The sequence below is a fragment of the Canis aureus genome, chromosome 1 (assembly GCF_053574225.1).
Source record: "Canis aureus isolate CA01 chromosome 1, VMU_Caureus_v.1.0, whole genome shotgun sequence".
In the NCBI taxonomy this organism is placed as follows: domain Eukaryota; kingdom Metazoa; phylum Chordata; class Mammalia; order Carnivora; family Canidae; genus Canis; species Canis aureus.
The window spans coordinates 1,127,387-1,140,337 of record NC_135611.1 but is presented as its reverse complement, the minus strand read 5'-3'; the positions used below and the strand labels follow the sequence as shown (position 1 = coordinate 1,140,337).

General features: G+C 55.3%; 1 protein-coding gene and 1 long non-coding RNA gene across 11 annotated transcripts in view; one reads left to right on the top strand and one right to left on the bottom strand.

Annotated features, from left to right (window-relative positions):
- The window catches only part of SLC66A2 (solute carrier family 66 member 2), a 44,468-nt gene extending 37,975 nt beyond the window's left edge, over positions 1-6,493 (bottom strand). For 5 of the 10 annotated variants that reach the window (XR_013364666.1, XR_013364612.1, XR_013364623.1 and 2 more), the window contains exons 1-2: positions 6,345-6,492; positions 5,549-5,828 (exon numbers count right to left, since the gene is read on the bottom strand). Coding sequence is in view for 7 of the 10 variants with exons in the window: in XM_077871964.1 (XP_077728090.1) it covers positions 5,549-5,751 (203 nt within the window). In the remaining 3 variants the exon portion in view is untranslated. Of the gene's footprint in view, positions 1-5,548; positions 5,829-6,291 lie in introns of all 10 variants that reach the window. The other 5 variants (XM_077871794.1, XM_077871851.1, XM_077871719.1 and 2 more) reach the window with 4 other exon arrangements.
- LOC144297957 (uncharacterized) lies at positions 6,465-11,992 on the top strand. Its single transcript, XR_013364950.1, has 2 exons — positions 6,465-6,772; positions 9,172-11,992. It is a non-coding gene; the product is annotated as an uncharacterized LOC144297957 (long non-coding RNA).
- The last annotated feature ends 959 nt before the right edge of the window (positions 11,993-12,951 follow it).

Below are 12,951 nucleotides of genomic sequence, written 5' to 3'. Positions count from 1 at the left end.
GCAGGGGCAGCAGGGTCAGAGACCAGAGCAGCCCATGGTATGAGCAGACTTTGGGGACCCAGGGCATCCCCAACCAGAGGAGAAAGCAGCTGAGGGCACAGCCTCCCTCTCCCCCTGAGGCCCTGACATCCTGTCCAGGCCTCCTGCCCACTGTCCACCTCCTGCCCCCGCCCAGGCCTCCTACCCACTGTCCACCTCCTGCCCAGGCCTCCTGCCCAGCTCTCATGCCTTCCTGTTGATGCTTTTCTAGTGGTGAAGTGTGTTGTCCACTCAAGCTCCTGACGGTGAGAACCACAGCCTAGTGACCAGCACAAGCTGACTCATCAGCAGACCCCAAGCCCCGGAGGCTGAGAATAGCACTGCCCTCCACACACCAGCTGGGTCTCCGCTATGGCCACCAGAACCACTGGCGCCATGACACGTTGACCCAGGCCCCTCTCCAGGGCTAGGCTTGGATTGACCTGACATCCTTTGAGGCCCCAACCCCAGTTCTAGCCTGAATATTCTGGGGCAGGAAACCCACCAGGTCTGGCTACAACGTTGCCTGAAGGGACATCCCTGAAACTCGAGCCGGTGGTCAACACACCGAAGCCAGGAGGCCCTGCATGCAGTCCACTCTCCCAGCTGCTGCTGAAAAGCAAAAGATGCAAAGAAACACCCTCAGTCCCACCTCCTGTCCCTCACTCTGGCCCGAGTCTACACCCTGCTCCCCCCACAGAGAGATGGCTACCAGGAGCTGACTGCCAAGGCTCAGGAGGAGCGTACCCACAGCACAGAGTGGGGAAGAGGTCCCCGCGGGCCTGGGCCTGGGCCTGGGCACAGGTGCTCCCAAAGACACCACCTGCCGGCCAGCAGCCACAAGAATTACACTGAAGCAGTGAGCAATCACGACAGGACCAGGCCAGGCTTCTGTGGGATGAGGTTTGACACGGCAGCTCCTTCGGCCCAAGAGCACGTCTTGCAAAAGTTTGTCTACACAGTAAGAAGATCTACTTACACGGTAAGGAAAAAACAATGTTCCTTAACGTAGAAGAACTGACCCTCGTGTGTGCCCTGGTGCCTCGAGCAGCTTCTTCAAGCCCAAGTTTGTGAACGCACTTTGCTGCAGGAGTTTAACCCACCTGAGGGCCTCTCAGGGCCCTGCACGCCTGACAGGATGCACCCCACCTGGGGCAAGCTGGCCCAGCAGTGAGAAGGTGCCACCTGGAGGGGAGCCACCCCCCAGTAAGGACCTCCGGGGAGGTCAGGCAACCAGGAAAAGCCAGCATTTCCGTGGGGAGTGACGGGCCAAGACACCTGAGCCGGTACGAGCATTCTGCACTGGTCCCACAGGTGAGTGCCTGGTGCACATCCCCTGAGCAAAAGACAGAACAGGCCGGAGGTCACAGAGGTTCGGGCTCATGCCACTTGGGCCCAGGAAGGGCAGAGGAGCCAGAATGCAGACAGTGGACAGCTCCACGACCACCAGAGTCCTCCGGCCTCCCCAGGAAATGTCACCTAGGATCCTGCTGCTCCATCTGAGCTGCTTCAGGAAACACAGGAAAGAAGCTGAAATGCTAGGCCAGAGCCAGAACGGGCTGATAAGCCAGGTTGGAATAATGAGGAGGTGCAGCCAGGAGCAGCTGCGGGTGCCCTGGGGCTTCCTAAGCCAGTGGCATGGGCTGGGGGGCTCACAGACTCCACCGCAGGGGCTCCAGGGCCTGAGCCTTGTCTCTTCTCTAAAGTGCGGCTAGAACCTCTACTTAAGGACCTTTCTAGTCATTTCTAGGAACTGGATCCCACTGGTTACCTAGCTGACCCGAGGTCAACTCATTGTTAGGTAAAGGTCAGACAAGGGCGCAGCCCAAGTTCAATGTCTGCCAAATGAGACGGGGATGCCTCCATCCTGCGCAGGCTGGGAAGAATAAGTTACTCTGGGGTTCCTCACCACAAGCTTATCTCCAGTTTTAGGGTTGAGGATGTGCAATTTGGGCCATTTTGTGAGAAAGGCCACTTGTTTTTTTAACACTCAAAAGAAATGGTGACTAGAAAAACCACGGGCCAAGAAATCAAGGTTTGCATGTTCCCATAAACCATACACCAAAACTGAATCCAGGTGAACTCAGTGTTTACAATAAAAACAAGACCATTTAAAGCAGGAGGGAGGGGGCAGAGGTGAATAATTAACCAATTTTAGAAATACAAGCTAAATGAGATACAAAATTGCAAAAAGCACAACTTTCCACAAATATACAAGAGACAAAGTAAATATGAAACAAGGTTCAGGTCATCAGTCATTTTCAACAGTTAATTAAAATAGAAAGATACCATTTTTCACATGTTAAATTGCTGAAGGCTTTTCTTCCTTCACAGCCAATGACCTAAACCGACGGCAATGTCTACTCTCCTCTCCGGCCGGAGAGTGCAGGTGCGCATGTCTCAGGAGAGGTGATGGGCCCACTGGGACAAGCCAGAGCAAGGGCGCCCAGGAACACTGTGCACCTGTCTCCCCCAGTACGGTACAGGCTGCGGAGGGCAAGCCACCGCGTCTGAGCTGCTTTCCACAGGGAACACCCCTCAGGTCTTCAGAGTTATGGGAAAGCTCAAGTGGAAAGAAGTTGTGTATCTACTTTCCTGTGTCACACTGCTCCATCTTAGCGAGTGTCACTAGTGCTCAGCGGTGCAGCCCCTCTGACAGAATGTCACTGCACCTGTGATACAATGTCAGGGCACCTGTGATACAGTGTTACTACATCTCCAATAGGCCCTGCCACTTATTTTGGACACAATGTCACTGCATCTGACACAGTGTTACTACAGGTGACTACGCTGCTATATCTCTGAGACAATGTTTCCACCCAATGCAAGTGAGCTTCCAGACTATCTCCCTGGTTGCCCAAGGCTCTGGCCAGGAAGGCCTTGCAATGCTGTCCACTCACCCTGGCCTCCGCCCTCCCATCCTCCACAAAATCACAAGCCTGCGAGTATCAGTTCCAAGGCTCCATGAATCCCTTCTCCTGACGCTGCTCTTCTGAGGCAAAATCCTACACATCAGCACTTCACAGACTATTATCTGCCGAATGCTTGTTTTGCAAAAGGATGATGAGAATCGTACAAAAGGAAGTAGAGGTGTACAAGTTTCAGAAACCCAGGCTTTACATGGCCCAGCTGGCCTCGCTGCAGGACTGTGAAGCTGCTCCCAAGTCTTGCACCCCACATCTGTGGGCAGATCCTGGACTAGAGCTGAGGTGTCAGCCAACTCAAGGAAACGCACTCCTCAGTTCTAAGCAGGACCACTGGTGTAGACCCTGCTCCATGTCACCTGGAGCCTCCATCACCCATACATGTGTGCATGGTCTCCTCCACACGATGCTTCCACTGAAGTGAAGCCCCGCAGCCTCCAGACCAGTCTCCAACCCTACTGAGTCCTACGGGGCCCATCCGTGAAGCATGGAGGACCCAGGAGCGAGACAGAAAAGGGAGGCTGCGCATCACTGTCAGAGGGGCAGGATCCAGGCAGGGGCACGGAGGTACATGTCACCTACAGCCCTCATTGGAGCCCGGCCTATCCCAGGTTCACACGGGAACCCCAAGTACCAGACTACATGAAATGCAGGAAAAGTGCACCCCTGGGCCGGGGAGACGCGAGGAGGGACTGGTGCACCACCAGCTGCCACATCTCCTAGAACCTGGTAGAGGCAGCCACCCGAGGTGACCCAGGGCGGCCCAGGCCACGGACTCGGGGAAGGACAGACAGACTCGCCAACAGACAGAGCTCAGAATCACACAACCGGCCGCCCACACCGGGTTAGGAGGCAACGCAAGGCTGGTCTGAGGCCCGCGGGGGAGAGAACTCCCGGTCCACATGCGAGGACTCGGGGTCCCCTTCTGACCTCTCCACCCAAGGTACGTGGGTGTGCGTCACATATTCTATCCTCTCGCTGTGATCGTGAAGGTGAGCGCACTGAAGGACACACCTGGGGTTTTCCCCAGGGGAAGCTGACCTCAGGCCCCCCCACTGTGAGAGAAAATCTGCTCCTCCACCTGAGTCTGGGACTCCGAGCAGCCCTCGGGGTACTCAGCTCACCGTTCAGCTACCATTGGACTTCAGGACCTGCCTCTGGTCAGCCTTGACAGGATCAAGGCTGTTTCACAAGAAGCCACGTGCCACCCTGAAGAGCGGTCTCTGCCCTCAGCCACAGGAAAACGAGGAAATCTTCAAAATGTGAGTTTTCAACTTGTGCCAAGGAAACATATAAGCAGCGCTGACCCCTTGTCCCAAGGCAGCCTCGCCCAGAGACAATCCTGGTGACAGGATAAGTCCTCCCAGCAGGAGCTGCCTCATCACCTCACCTTTTAAAAGCCCCAGACGAGGGCAAAACTAACACAGTAAAAATGGGTGCAAGGTGGCCTGGAGCCACAGCTGTATGGGATGGAAAGGAGCAGAGCAAAGCTCTGGTGACGGGAAGGGGACGTTGTCAAACCCACCAAACTGTACACTCACAGTGGTCAATTCTAGTTAAATCATACCTCAGCAAGATTGAGTTAAAAATGAATTAGCAAAAAACAGGATTACTCAGTGACCAAAACGCCAAGAGGAGGGGCACCTGGGTGGCTCAGTCTGTCATGTGTCCAGTGGAGATCATGATCTCCAGGTCATGAGATCTAGCTCCCCCTCCCCCCCAGCTCTGTACTGGATGCCCAGTCCCTCCAGGATATTCCCCTGAATATCCCCCCTGGATATTCACCACCTCCCTCCTTCTCTTAAAGAAAATGAGGCTACGGGATCCCTGGGTGGCTCAGAGATTTAACCTCTGCCTTCGGCCCGGGATTGAGTCCTGCATTGGGCTGCCTTCATGGAGCCTGCTTCTCCCTCTGCCTGTGTCCCTGTGTCTCTGCCTCTCTCTCTCTCTCTCTCTCTCTCTCATGAATAAATAAAATCTTAAAAAAAAAAAAAAAAAGCTATGAGACATCATTTCATTTCCTCTGAAACTTCCCCCTCCCAGACAAGTCTGGCCTTAGCAGCGAGTTCCTCACCACAATGCAAATGATAATAAGAGGAAGCTGAGCAGGGAGTGGCAAGAATTACCCAGAAAGTTGACTCTCCTATTAAAACAAAACCACACACACCAGAGAAGGCGGAGGGAACAGCCTTCCCTGCACATGGCTCCTGAGCACTCTTTCCTGTCAGGCCCCGAGGTCCCCTCCCAAGGGCTCAGTGGTCAGGATGAAGCCCCCTTCCTACAGCTCTTCATCTTTTGTTAGTCTTCATCGCTTCTTCATTCTGTTTCTCCCTCCCACTCCCGTGGAAACCCTGAGGGCAGGGACCCAGTCCCAGGACCTTGCCCAACATCCAGGAGTCTGTGGGAACATATATGATGATATATATGAGTGGCAGCTGCAGATATGAAGGTTACAGGTCAGACTGTCCACTCCCATCCCACCATCGTCCCTGGGAAATAGTGTCATGCACGTCACCAGCTCCTTTTAGAAGTACACACGCTGCGGCCGCCACCCCACCCGGAATCCCCACAGAGAGAAAGCCATCTCTCTGGAAGCCCCGACTCACCAGAAGAGTATCCGTAAAATATTAGCCACCAGGAGCACCAGGCACACGTAGGTAGAGAAGCCCTCAGCATTCTGAGTCCTCCGGATGTCCCTGTACTGGGGGATATAGGGCACCACTCCTCCGAAGACCATGGCCCCGGCTGCCCCCCAGGAAACCAGCTGGTGCAAGGGGACCAGGAGCCAATCCAAGCCTTCTGCCTCCATTCCGGTGTTCCCCGGGCGGGTCTCTGCTCTCAGGCCTCCCGGCGCCCCCGCATCGCTGCAGCCGCCGGGTGCGGAGCCTGGCAGGACAGGACAGGAGGTGAGGACGCCGGGGGGAGGGGAGCCGCGAGGCCAGTGGGCTGCCCCCAGAGCTGCGCCACGACCCCTCCTCCGGCACCGGCGCCCCAGGGAGCTCCCGCGCGCAACCCGGCACCCAGGGGACGGAGGTGCGGGGCGCACGGCGGGGGGCGCGGGCCCGGGGCTTGTGGGCTCGCTCAGTCGGGGGGAGGCTCCGTTCCCGAGGGGGGCCCACACACGGCCGACGGGGCGGAGCACGCTCCACCCGGTGCGAGCACGCTCAGTGCGGGGAGCGCGCCCGCGGGGGAGGGAGGTGGCTGCTCCTGGGCCAGGACGCACGGCCCGGCGGGGGGTGGCGCGCGGAGGCCGAGGGGCTCGGGGCTGGGGCTCGGGGCTGGGGCTCGGGGCCCGGGGCTGGGACCCGCCCCACACCCCGCACCCCGCACCCCGCCCCCGCGCACACACCCACGCTGCGCCCGCGTCCACACGCGGCGGCGGATCCCGAGCCCAACCCTTACCACCGCGCCCGCGCCCGCGCCCGCCGGCCCCGCCCGGTCCGTCCCGCTTCCTCCGTCCGTCTGTCCGTCCAGGCGCCGCAGCCCCGCCTCCGCGTGACGTCACAATACAGGAGTCCCGCCCCCCGGGCCGGGCGGTGTTAGGTCCTAGAGAGCCCCGGGCGGGCAGGGAGGGGTCGGGGCTCGGGGGTCACGGTGGCCACGCCGCTCCGCCGGCCCTCCCCACCCCGGTTAGGAGGCGCCTGCCTGGGGAGGCCGCCCCTGCAGAGCCGGGGACGCGCGTGAACGCGTCCACACCTGTGCCCGGGCGAGGGGCGGTGTGCACGCGGCGCGCCACCGAGCAGAGGACCCGGTCCTGTCTCTGGCCGAGGTCTGCGCGAGGCCTGGGACCCCCCCTCTTGGGGACCCGGGCAGGGCCTGAGCGCCCCCAGGTAATCCCAGCGGTCCTTCCACCGCTGCATTCTCTAACGAGTCGCGGTGGGGATGAGGGGGCTCCCAGGGTAGTGGGGGGCTCCCGAGGGGGGGCTCCGGAGTGTGGGAGGGGTCCTGGGGTGCAGGGAGGGGCTCCGGAGTGTAGGCGGGGCCCCTGGGGTAGGGGTGGGGTGGGGTGGAGTGGGGTGGGGGGCTTTCGGGGTGGGGCTCCAAGGGTGGGGGTGGGAGGCTCCCATAGTATGGGAGGGGCTCCTGGGTGGGGGAATAGGGGACTCCCCCGGTTGTCGGGAAAGGCTCGCAGGATGAGGGGGGGCTCCCCATCTTGATGCGCGGTGAGCCCCGGGGCAGCAGGAGTCAGACATTGTGGTGACAGGAGGTTAACCTGGTCTCTGGTGAGGTGAAGTGCGGCCCTTCTGGGGCCCCGGGCCCCTGTCACTTCCACACATGTGCCGTGGCCCAGGGCAGCGCCGGGACTGCCTCTCAGGGCACAGAGTCCCCACTGACAGATAAAATAGGATCTCCAGAGTTCCCTGACCAAGGGGCGCCCCAGAGCCCTGCTGCAGGTGCACTGCAGGCGCATAAAGCCCAGGCCCCGGTTGGATGGAGGAGCAGCGAGGGCCCTGGTGAGAAGCCAGCCGCCCATGGACCCAGGACCCTTGCAGGTGGGATTGGGGGGAGAGAAGACCAACCACAGGGCCCCAGGACTTTGCCTCAACAACCACAGCCCTGAAACCTCCCAAAAGGGAAGGCCTGGTGATGACAAAGGGTGACCTGGGACCCCACACTGGCTGCAGCCTTCCTGCCCCAGGTGCAGCCTGTCCTCCTGCTTCCTACCTGGTAGGTTTTATGAGAAATCATGGGAACAGCTCCAACGTGAGACTAACTGCCAAGTAAGCCTGGGGTAACCAGGAGGACCTCAGTAGAACACAGGCCCACTCAGTCCCCTCCAATCTCTGAGGCTGACCTTAGGGATTTCTGAGTCATTGCTACTCAGAATATCCCCAGGAAGCAAGCATCAGGAATGTATAGGGGAAAAACACCACAGACACAGACAAGCCATGGCAGGACTAAGAGGGGAGAAAATGGGTGTTCCTCTGTAGCCACCACCTCTCCTGAGCTCCGAAGACCCTGGAATGTTTCAGTCTGTTCTGGAGGTTGTAGTAATGCCATAGGAGTATCTGGGTCACAGCTGCTGATCCTGTTAGTCCTGGCAGATGCAAGCAATTTGATCACCAGCCCATAGCCACCTGTTGTTCCAGCTCCATCAAGCACCGACACCAGACAGCATTGCCAGGGCCCAGCATTCCTTTTTTTTTTTTTTTAAGATGTATTTTTATTTATGATAGACACACAGAGAGAGAGAAAGAGAGGCAGAGAAACAGGCAGAGGGACTCCATACCGGAGCCCGACGCGGGACTCGATCCCGGGACTCCAGGACTGCGCCCTGGGCCAAAGGCAGGCCCTAAACCGCTGCACCACCCAGGGATCCCGGGTCCAGCATTCTTGGTCTAGGACTTCAACCCAAAAAGGTCTCCAGTAAAGTGAGCCGATGACTAGAGAGTTAATTAGTGTCCTTTTAAACACCAACTGTCGGGACACATGGGTGGCTCAGTGGTTGAGCATCTGCCCTTGGCTCAGGGTGTGATCCCATGGTCCTGGGATTGAGTCCCACATTGGGCTCCCCATAGGGAGCCTGCTTCTCCCTCTGCCTGTGTCTCTGCCTCTCTCTGTGTCTCTCGTGAATAAATAAATATCAACTGTTTGGAATCAGAGTGGCACTGCCTGGTTAGAACCATCCATCAAGCAGAAAGGACAACAGTTCATCTGAGATGCTGCATGTGACCCAAGGCTTCCTGCGTTCCCAAACAAAAGAAGACAATCAAGCTATGCTAGGCCAGAAAATGGCCCCCAAATGCATCATCCTAATTCCCAGGACCTATGAATGCTACCTTATTAAAAAAAAAAAAAAAAAAATTCAGGGCACCTGGCTAATTCAGATGGTGGAACATGTGACTGGATCTGGGATGACTTTGAGTTGTATGTTGAGTGTAGAGATGACTTAAAAATAAAACTTTTTAGGGCAGCCTGGGTGGCTCGGCAATTTGGCACCACCTTCGGCCCAGGGTGTGATCCTGGAGTCGCAGGTTCGAGTCCCATGTCGGGCTCCACCCATGGAGCCTGCTTCTGTCTCTGCCTCTCTCTCTCTCTCTCTCTCTCTCTCTGTCTCTCATGAATAAATAAAATCTTAAAAATAAATAAATAAAAATAAAACTTTTTAAAAATAAAATTAAAATCTCCTTAAAAATGCAGGTGTGATTAAGTTAAGGATCTTGCTATAGGGAGATCATCCTGTATTGTCCAGGTGGGCCCTGAGTGTCATGTCATGTGTCCCTATTAGCAGAAGGCAGAAGGAAGTGTGACCCACCACGGAGAAGACTGCGTAAAGAGGGAGCAGAGAGGCATGAAGACTGTATGGGGGCTACCCTACACCAGGGGATGCCGGCAGCCCCCGAAGCTGGAAGAGGAGGGTTTTCCCAGGAGCCTCCAGAAGGAGCACAGCCCTGCCCATACCCTGATTCTGGTCTCATAAAATGGATTTTGGACTTCTGGCCTAACGCTATGAGGGAATAAGCCAGCCAGTCTGTGGTGATTGGTTACAGCAGTCACCAGAAGCAAATGCAGAGGCCCCAGTGAGAGACCAACAGGATAGTGGGAGCCGGCCCAGAGGAGAGGAAGGACCCCTCCCCCCGCAGCAGGGCCACAGGGTTGACAGGTAATGCCAGGAACATTCCAGAACTATTTCAAGCTCCGTCAGTCATGGGGCACCCGGAGGCTCAGTCGGTTAAGTGTTGGACTGTTGATTTCAGCTCAGGTCATGATGTCACGGTGAGATGGAGCCCGACCTCAGTCCCTATGCTGTGTGGGGCTGACTCCCTCGAGTATGTGCTCGCTCTCTTCCTAAAATTATAAAAATTGTTAAAAAATTTTTTAAAAAGCTTCATCAATCGGCCAAGAGAAAATAGAAAACAACTGCCTGAAATAGGGTTTCTATGTAGGAGATCTTCACGAACCCTGCTTCAGGCCCATTTCCATGCCTTACTGGGGAGAGAGCAAAGAGGTGCCTGGTGACGCACGCAGCCCACAGGACTGGGCGGGGCCTGGTCTTCACGCTGCACCTGAGAGCTCAGCACTGTTGCTGCCTTGTTGGAACTAACTGCTTTGCAGCTTTTCCTTTGGAAACTTAACCAGAAAGTGTGAAAGGTACTAGTGACTGAGCAACAGAGTGTGTTTTGAGTTTTAAAATATCTTCAGAAAAATACATGCAGTTCTTAAAGATGTATTAATGATCGTATGACATGAAAGGAAGGAGGAGGGAGGGAGGAAAAAAAGACAACCAGGGAGACGGACAGCCCAGGAAAACTGGTGAGACCAAGGAAGCCGGCCTGCAGCTCGCAGCCCTGTGGTGACACTGGTGTGGACAGCGGTCTGCGGCTGCAGAGGATGTTGTTACCCAGGAGGCACCTGGGCGTTGCACACACACCAGGGACTGGAGTAACAGGCTGGGTGGAAGGACATTAGCATACAAGCCAACGCCAGAAATGCTTGTAAGTGAAGGATGCAAGAACAGCCCGGAGTCACAAGTTTGTTCAAAGAATTATTTTATAAAACATTCTGAGAGAAAGGTAACCCATAGTGAAGCTAAACTGAGTAAAGAGAAAGACAAAGTCTGGATTTGACCAAATCTAAAAGAGAAAATACCAGAACGAGCGCGCTCAGTTACTACAGAAGCAGAGTCCAGGCCTGTGCAACCTACGCGCTCAAAGACCAGAAAGGATTCTACTTATTTTTCAAAAGCTGAAATGGTCTGCCTTGAGTTGGTCCTGCTGCACAGCTGGCATGTCATGAGCAGGAAAGAGACCAGAGGAGGCATAAGAGGCTGTCTGTCTCATGCTCAACACGCTTCCTTAATAATTGGAATAGAGAATGTTTTAGATACAAACTGAGTAATAAGACACCAGCCACACACAAGATGGGAAAAAAAAAGAAATTGGAACATGACTCTTTTTAAGATTCTTGGCTAAAAATCCACTGAAAAAAAAATATAAGATCACGGAGTTGAAAAAAAGCAGAGATGTATAATGAGCTGTATGAAGCAGAAATAGGCATCTGCAAAGGGAACTGTCTCAAGAAGAGGAGGAAGGATCACGGAGTCGGCTGAAGGCATGAGCGGCAGAGGAACACGTGCTTCCAGGCAGACTCAGCACGTGGAGGAGGGTGAGCAGGCGCAGGCGATCTGTGTGGACTTGGCATGGCCACCACCACAAGGCCCAGCACAGCTGGCCTCACCGCTGCTGGCTCGGCCCCAAGAACTTTTGTGGAGAGAAGATGTGTAAATTCACACAAGGACAGCAGGCAAAGGCAACGCTGGGCGCTAAGCTAGTAGTGCATACACACCAGCATGCAAACACGTGCAGACACTCGCACATGCCTGCGTGCAAACACATGCGCACACGCGTGCAGACACACATGCCTGTGTGCAAACACTCGCACACACCTGAGTGCAAACACATGCAGTCCCAAATGCCTCTGTGCAAACACTTGAACATATGCGTGCAAACACTTGCATGTGCACACAGGGCCCTCCATCTCCAGAAATACACACTTCTGCTTATGAACCTCCCCCTTGTCTCATATTTTTTAAATTGGGGCAAAATTCGTGCAACACACATTCAGCTCCATTAAGGTGAACAGTTGGATGACATTTTGCCAGTTCCCAGTGCTGGGCCTGCTCCTTCCCCATCTGCTCCCAAACATTTATTCACCTCGAAGTCCAACCACACACCCCGCACCCTCCCTCCCAGCCCTGGAACCGCAAGTCTGCTCTATTTGGGGATCCAGCTGCTCCAGGTGTCTCACGTACGTACGTGGAGTCCTACCACAAGCACCAGGCCCTGTTAATATGAATGTGGTAGAAAGTGGAAGGCGGGGGACCCCTGGGTGGCTCAGTGGTTGAGCATCTGCCTTCAGCTCAGGATGTGATCCCAGAGTCTGGGATCGAGTTCCTTGTTGGGCTCCCTGCAAGGAGCCTGCTTCTCCTCCCTCTGCCTAGGTCTCTGCCTCTCTCTCTGTGTCTCTCATGAATAAATAAATGAAATCTTTGGAAAAAAAAAAAAGTGGAGGGCAGGACCTGCAGTCCCTGCGGGGCGGAAGCCCAGCTTCCCATGAGGCCCTGCTTCCTGAAGGCCTTCCACCTTGGGCTATGTTTTTTTGTTTTTGTTTCTCTTTTTATTTATTCATGAGAGACACAGGGAGAGAGGCAGAAACACAGGCAGAGGGAGAAGCAGGCTCCAAGTAGGGAGCCCAATGCGGGACTCTATCCCAGGACCCCAGGGTCATGATCTGGGTTGAAGGCAGACGCTCATCAACTGAGCTACCCAGGCGCCCCTTGGGCTACATTTTAAATGACAATTAACATTCTCTAGAAATGCCTCAGGCAACTTTAGTTTCTGTTTTTATTCACATTCCTTCAGGTTCTTTAAATCTGATGATCTAGCTCAGCGGCCCAGATCAATCCCACATCGGGTTCCCTGCATGGAGCCTGCTTCTCCCTCTGCCTGTGTCTCTGCCTCTCTCCCTCTCTCTCCTCTCTGTTTCTCGTGAATAAATAGGTAAAATCTTAAAAAAAAAAAAAAAATCTGATGATCTTTACCTGAGCAGCCACACAAAGTGGCACGATTTTTACATTTGGAAAAACATGGTAAAAGGAGTAAAATTATACTAAAGAGAATCTTTTAGGTTTATATTTTAGTCATCTCTACTCCACGGGTGTTGAGCTCACCAGCCCAAGACCCAGAGCCCTGCTCCTCCCCTAAGCCAGCTGCCTTGAGGTCTTCAGGACAAAGTGTCTGTGAACTGACCTCCCGCCCGCGGCCCTCGATTCCCCAGGCCTTCCCCCACCCCCACACCAGGGTCCAGCACCCCGCCCAACATGGGGCCCCCACCCCCAACCCCGGCCCACTGGATTCTTTCCTCTGCTTTTCCTCATCAGGATCATGACTGTAAATTGTTCACCTGTAAGAGAAGAATCGTCATGTTTCCCTTGGGTTTTCAGTTTTGTACCTGAGGCCGTGGTGGGACACAGGCGGAGCCACCGCCAGGCTCTGACAGAACGTGTGAG